The sequence below is a fragment of the Cebus imitator genome, unplaced genomic scaffold (genome assembly GCF_001604975.1).
Source record: "Cebus imitator isolate Cc_AM_T3 unplaced genomic scaffold, Cebus_imitator-1.0 Scaffold121, whole genome shotgun sequence".
Classification (NCBI taxonomy): Eukaryota; Metazoa; Chordata; class Mammalia; order Primates; family Cebidae; genus Cebus; species Cebus imitator.
The window spans coordinates 4,127,771-4,134,821 of NW_016107436.1; the positions used below are offsets into that span (position 1 = coordinate 4,127,771).

General features: G+C 50.0%; 2 protein-coding genes across 4 annotated transcripts in view; both read left to right on the plus strand.

Annotated features, from left to right (window-relative positions):
- GGNBP2 (gametogenetin binding protein 2) overlaps positions 1-1,080 on the plus strand; it is a 42,767-nt gene extending 41,687 nt beyond the window's left edge. The window contains exon 13 of the mRNA XM_017539729.2: positions 438-1,080. Within this exon, the coding sequence (XP_017395218.1) occupies positions 438-641 (204 nt within the window). The 3' untranslated portion in view covers positions 642-1,080. The remainder of the gene's footprint in view (positions 1-437) is intronic.
- Positions 1,081-3,383: 2,303 nt separating this feature from the next.
- DHRS11 (dehydrogenase/reductase 11) overlaps positions 3,384-7,051 on the plus strand; it is a 9,019-nt gene continuing 5,351 nt past the window's right edge. For all 3 annotated transcript variants that reach the window (XM_017539850.2, XM_017539851.2, XM_017539852.2), the window contains exons 1-2: positions 3,384-3,745; positions 6,592-6,801. In XM_017539850.2, coding sequence (XP_017395339.1) covers positions 3,599-3,745; positions 6,592-6,801 — 357 coding nt within the window. In that variant the 5' untranslated portion in view covers positions 3,384-3,598. The remainder of the gene's footprint in view (positions 3,746-6,591; positions 6,802-7,051) is intronic.

Genomic DNA, 7,051 nt, shown 5'->3' on the forward strand with positions numbered 1-7,051 from the left:
GTTTAATGTTTAAAAAGTTTTAATGGTTGTAAAAGTTTAATGGTGATGCTGTGTAACTTATTTCTTAAGTTAAAAATGGTTGTCTTTTACTTAGGTTGTAAATGTTTATTAGAGATGGATGTTTCATGGTAGGGCTAGCTAGAGATAAGTCTAGCTACTTAAAATGTGGTGTAACTAGTTGTAACATCTTTATATTTTTAAGGCCAAGGTATGATGGTAGTTTGCTAGGCTCATAGGCTTCTAGGAGAAATTATAGATTCCAGGTACTTTGTTAGACAAATGACATGATGCTTATTCTGCAAACACTCCACTTAAAGGCTTTATGTGACTGAACTGAAACTAAAAAGCTAGACTACTTTAATTTTTAGCTGTCCGCCTCCATCACATAGCATTTTGCATTCTTAAGTCATAGTCTTAACCACTGCTTTAATTTACAGGATGAGTCTGAATGTACTTCAGATGAGGAAATCTTTATCTCACAAGATGAAATACAGTCATTTATGGCTAATAACCAGTCTTTCTACAGCAATAGAGAACAATACCGACAGCATCTGAAGGAGAAATTTAATAAATACTGCCGCTTAAATGATCACAAGAGGCCCATTTGTAGTGGCTGGTTGACAACGGCTGGAGCAAATTAAATAAATAAAATAGCTCTGTCTTTCAATGAAACACTCATGATGACTACTGCGCCTTCTCTTTTGAAAAACTCTTAATTTAGTGACTTAAACGGCAAAATTTTATCTTAAATGTGATTCTTTCTTGTTTTGGGAGACGGTGGAGGTATCCTCATTAGTTTGTTCTTTCTTCAGGCTTGTGTCTTTAGTTGCGTGGCTGCACAGGCCTGCCATATGATTTAAGCCATCTCTTTTCATTAAATGTTTCTCTTCCTGTGAGACTTACTAAAGCAACTTAGTGGCAAAAAGTAATGTTGTACTTATAATTCTGTACAGAAATGACAATGAGCTGAATATATGGTTTTACAAAGTAGACATCCACTTGCGAAATGTTTGGATGTAATGTTAAAGCGCAATGTGCAAAATTTAAAATAAAGAATATTTATTAATATGCACAGTAAAATTTGGTGTACATGTTTCTACTTGATGTGTGGCAGTACTTTAGTATTTGCCACTTGTCGACTTGGTGCTTGGTTGGCTAGTGTTGATGGTAGGAAAAGGATGAGACAGAGATACAGATTGTTGAAGACAAAATTCTTCCTTTGATGAGAATTGACAACTGAGTAAAGCAGTTTCCAGTTTTTTTTGTTTGAAGATATAAATTTGCTGCAATACCTTTCAATACTTGCTAGAACATTACTTTCCCATGAGACTTTTAATTGCTTAATACATAAAGTTCCCTAATACATACACAAAGTACTTCTTAAATTCAGAGGTTCATATTGACCTAGAAGAGTAAAAACAAAACTTGACAGAATTTCAACCAGTGGCTACCCGATAAGTAATTTGCTCAACATGTAAGACTGGGATCAGAAGGCTGCACTGAGAGCTAACCACCTTATGGGCTAAGTGTATGTGAGGCTCAGCCTTATCTGATGTCCAGTAACAAAGTCACTGTGGTCTTACACTTTACTGCTGTCACAGCTGTTGGCACTGAAGGAGAGAGTTCCCCCCGCCCCAGGAGTAGCATTTTGCTGCTATTTAAAAGATCGAGTCAAATAGCTCAATAGACACATGATGCTTCAAGATTTGTGTCTACATGTTTATAATACTTGGTGGCAGCATACAAATCGTGGGACAATCCTGTGCAATGGAGGTGGAGTGAATTTTATGTGCTGTTTAGTTAGATTTCAAGCGAGCAGCAGCAGAAGCTTGGATTGAATTTTTATAGTCTGTGCCATTTCTTGGATCCAGCACCTGAGTTGTCTTTCAAACCTAAATGTTGTGTAGGAATGGGCAGAGGTAAAAGGACTCCTCTCAGACCCTTTTTCATTTCATCCAGAATCTATAAAAAATGACTGTGGGTCTTCCATAGCCCTTGGCTCAGAGGCGAATCCCGTCTTCACCGTTACAGTTAGATGGTCTTTTGAGATCCCTAAAAGCAAAGGCTGATTTAGTTTAGTTTTAATCTTTGCCATTGGGGCCAAACACAGAATAGGCAAATGAATGTTTCTGAATGAATAAACCAGCCACATTCACTGCTTACTCCATTGTTGGGCAGGAGTCAGGTTTATTCAAAGATGCTTTTTCTTAAAGAGAATGGCTATATTATGCAGTTTTCAGCACTTTTTAGCAAAGTGAGCTCTACTCTGAACAAGACCAACAACCCAAGAAGCGATAATGGTGTGAAGACTGTTTAGAAGCACATCACTGGCCTAAAACTGGACTGCCTGTGGTCCAAACCATGCTTCAGCACATCAGTATACTCATCTTTAAGATACTGCACTAGTATGGCCGGGCGCAGTGGCTCACACCAATAATCCCAGCACTTTGGGAGGCCGAGACGGGTGGATCACGAAGTCAAGAGATCGAGATCATCCTGGTCAACATGGTGAAACCCCGTCTCTACGAAAAAAAACAAAAAAAAAAAAAAAAAAATTAGATGGGCCTGGTGGCGCACGCCTGTAGTCCCAGCTAGTCGGGAGGTTGAGGCAGGAGAATTGCTTGAACCCAGGCGGCGGAGGTTGCGGTGAGCCGAGATCGTGCCATTGCACTCCAGCCTGGGTAACAAGAGCGAAACTCCGTCTCAAAAAAAAAAAACAAAACAAAACTAGTATGTGCTAAGTGCGGTTGTGCAGATTAGTTACTATATTTAAAGTGCCTGCTACATGTACCATAAGCAAGAAATGTTAACTACTGTTTTAATCTTTGGAATATATCATGATACATTTGCTACAGTGGGGGAGGGGTGAGCGTGGGGGGGTGTCTAGGGCAGTTGGACACAGTGGGACATTTAGGGACATAATCCCCCAGTACACGTGTACTTGGGAGGGTTTCAGTTCTCTGCCTAGTAAAGCCAAGAGATCAGGCAGGGTGAGCAAGAGTCCTTCCCAAGGTCACCCAGCGTTGATGGCGGAGACACTAGGCGTTTTGTGGGCCGAATCCCTTTTCAAAGTCACCGGCGGGTTTGGGAGGGTGTTGGAGTCACCTTAAGTACCGTTAATTCCTCATCCTGGCATTAGGGTTCAGGAATAGGGAAGGGAGACTAAGCGGGATTCTTGAGTATGCGCCCTCGCGGCTGGAGGAAGCCCCAGCTAAACCTCGGTTTTCCTGCACCCTAAGAGAAGCGCTCTCGGGTGAACCGGCGCCGCCAGCTACCCGGAAGCTCCAGCGCAGCCGGGTTTCCTAGCTCCGGGACCGGGCGGGGGTGGGCCCAGGGGGGGAAGGGCGAAAGGGCGGAAGGGGCGGGGACCTCCTGCAGTGGGTGGGGCGGCCGGGCCGCGGCGGCCTCCGACTGGATGCGGCGGGTCGCCGAAGGCCTGAGGGTGGAGTCCCAACCAGAGGCAGGCTGGGACGCTGGTGGTTAGCGGCGCAAGTCGAACGTGAGCAGGTCCGCTGCGGCAGCCGGAAGGCGGCCGGGCGTCAGTTCCTCGACCCCGGTGCCGGGCTTGCCCAGCGAGGCGAGCGGGCGGCGCGGGCTCATGGCCAGACCCGGCATGGAGCGGTGGCGCGACCGGCTGGCGCTGGTGACGGGAGCTTCAGTGGGCATTGGCGCGGCCGTGGCCCGGGCCCTGGTCCAGCAGGGACTGAAGGTGGTGGGCTGCGCCCGCACCGTGGGCAACATCGAGGTGAGGCCAGGCCGGGCCGGGGGCGGGGACGCCGCGGGCGGGTCGTTTCCGCGGGGTCGGGCTCACTTGCCCGCCACGCCAGGGCCCTTTGCTCTAGTCGGGGCGGCCTCTCGGATCCCTTGAGGCAGGCTTTCCCCTTCGCCCACGTCTCGTCTTCGAAGGAGCGGTTTCCCCTGACAACACCTGCTCGAGTTACAATTCTCCGACCCCGGCATCTCCCCTCCTGCCCCTCGCGTCTGCTCAGGGTATTGGCCCGAGGAAAGGGGAAGGTGGAGGTCAGGGGTGCTGGTCTCTCCCCTGTGGCCTTCTCGCCCCCTGTGCCTAAGTGGGCCTGGGGCGAGAAAGGTTGCTGCCTCTAGTCCCCAGAAGTCACCCACCAAGCAGGGTAAGGTGGCTGGCCAACCAGATGAGCAGGAGCTAGAGGTTTTATTCTGACCCAGGACTGAGGGTGGGGCTGGGGTGGGAGCTTTACTGAAGAGCCTCAGCCCCGCCCCCTCGCCGTGTGGATAACCTGTGCCTTGTGGCATGAGGAATGAATGGAATATTCATTGGTGGGCCTTACTCCACTGTCCTTGGGGGGACAGAGTGGGTGAAATAGGCTGGAAAGCTTGAGAGGATAAAGCAGCCTGGAACTCCTTACTTTTCTCTTGACATGGGGTTGGGATCCCTCAGAGCTCAGAGAACAATCAAGATGGCCATTTTGGAGCAGGGAGGAATTTCTGTCCTAGGCTCTCTCTGGATGTGCCCTGCTAGCTCACGCTCAGTGTTGGGCTAGTGCTCAGCTGCAGGGCTTTATCTCCACCGTGCTCAAAGTCCCCAGGCAGGGAAAGGGTAAGGAAGCCTTGGATGGGGGCACAGGGAGAAGGTACACAGGAAGGAGGACTGTCCCCTCCCCAGCTGCTGACCAAAGGTACACTTTATAACCCAGATAATCCCAAGGTCACCTGGCTCCATCATTGCCCCACTCTGCCCTCCCTTTATCCTATTTTGAGGAGCTCAGGACCCAACCCCAGCCTTGGAGCCCAGAGGATTCAGGCCAGGATTAAACAACCAGATTCCCTAATTCCGAAGCCACTCTTGCCTTGTCCCCCACTCCCCTACTGCAAGCTAGCCAGGAAGGGGGGGGCTGAGCCCCAAGGGGATCCCCAGGCTGGTCACTCAGTCCCAGGGAGACTCTGTGTCTAAGAGGAGAATGCCCCTGTTGTGAGGGAGTGACATGATTTTGTAGATCATTACTGAGGGGAGGTAGGGAGATCAGGGGCACAGGTGGGGCCACGGGAAGGCAGTGACAGGGAGAAATCCATTCTGAGCCCATCCCTTCTGGCTTTCCCGTGGTGGGAATTTTGAGTCTAGAGGAAGAAGTGGGAAGATGTGTGCCAGGGGAGGGGAGAACTGCAGGCTTCCTTACCCACAGTCGGCTTTGATTGATTCGTTGATGTTGAGGCAGAATTTGGGTACTGGCTTCCTACAGAGAAAACTCCTGTTTCCTGAAGTGATCAAACATGGGTAAAATCTGGTGAAGTGGGGTTTCTGAGTCTCAGAGGACTATACCTTTTGAACTCACAGAAAGTTAAAGCAAAAAAGAATGTCCCAAGACACCCAATCCAGTCCATTATTCCTAGATGAGCTTGGGAGGAGGAAGGGGTTCCAGGCCAGAGCAGCTGGCCAAGCTGGCCTTCCTCTAGGGCAGCCTGCATCCCCTCCCCCTCGCCCACTTGTACACAGTCACCTTCACAAGACTCAAGTGCTCAGTCACTGGCTTCCAAGGAAGGCCACAGAGTGTGCTTTCTTCCTGTTTCTGAATGTCAGCTTCCCCCTGGGGTGCCTGTCAGTGACTCTGCTTTCTCAGGTCTTTCTCAGCATGCTGAGGGCCTGGAGATGCACAGGGGGTGCCCAGTGGTACCTGCCACCTGACTTGCCTCATAGGCTCCTGAGAAACCGTGGAGGGGAGGGTGGTGCACCAGGGCTCAGAGAGAAAGACTCTGTCCTGACTTTCTGACCCCTCCTTTAGGTAGGGAGAGGAGATTAGCAGCTGGGCTTGGTTGAAAGGCATGTGTGAGAACTCTGAGCCAGCTGGCCGCAGTTTGCGAGGGGAAGGGAATATTTCAGAGATGAGGGACTGGCTGACACAATGCAGGAGAAGAGGCCGGGTTAACCAGCCCAGTGACTCTAGGCACTGGTGGAGAAGCATGAAGTGGCGGAAAGGTGCATCTTATCTATGGGCACAAGAGGTGTTCCTGTTGGGGAAGAGGCAGAAAAGAGAGCACTCCATTCCCTAGATCTCTGGCCCCTGCTCCACCCAGAACTTGAGTTCATTTATTTATTTGAGACAAAGTCTTGCTGTGTCACTCAGGCTGGAGTGCAGTGGGGTAATCTCAACTCACTGCAACCTTCACCTCCCGGGTTCAAGTGATTCTTGTGCTTCAGCCTCCCAAGTAGCCACCACTCCCAGCGAATTTTTGTATTTTTAGCAGACATGGGGTTTCACCAAGTTAGCTGAGGCTGGTATCGAACTCCTGACCTCAAGTGATCCACCCTCCTTGGCCTCCCAAAGTGCTGGCATTACAGGCATGAGCCACTGTGCCCAGCCAGTACTTGAGTTTATAGTGAGGTTTCTCCATTGATCACAACCTTTTCCCTCCGTCACTCAGGGAGTGCTGTCACCCCTTGGACTTTGACCAAAGAGGACAAACTTAGGGGATGGGCAGTCCAACATCTCCATGGTTGAAAGGCAGCTGCCAAAGGAGTGTGTTTTAAGAGTGTGGTGGGGATGGGGGTCTGATGCTGGCTGGGGAGCTGTGGGCATGAGCTGCTCACCCCAGTCAGACCCTTGTTGGGTTTCATAGGAGCTGGCTGCTGAATGTAAGAGTGCAGGCTACCCCGGGACTTTGATCCCCTACAGATGTGACCTGTCAAATGAGGAGGACATCCTCTCCATGTTCTCGGCTATCTGTTCTCAGCACGGTGGCGTAGACATCTGCATCAACAATGCCGGCTTGGGCCGGCCTGACTCCCTGCTCTCAGGCAGCACCAGCGGTTGGAAGGAGATGCTCAATGTAAGAGCTCCAGGCCTCCATCTTCCAGGTGGAGGGTGGAGAGGAGGGTGGGGAGCCAGGAGTTTGTGAACCAGAGGGCTGCTGGGGATGGGACATCTAGGAAGAGGGAGTTTTGGGTTCCCACCTGGGGCATCTTGGCTCTCTCCTGTCTTCTTGCCCTACCAGAGGGATAGGGATTGGATGAATGGCCATATCAGCTCTTCTCTTCTTTGAGCCCCTGGAGGTAGCTCTTTTTTTTTTTTTTTTTTTT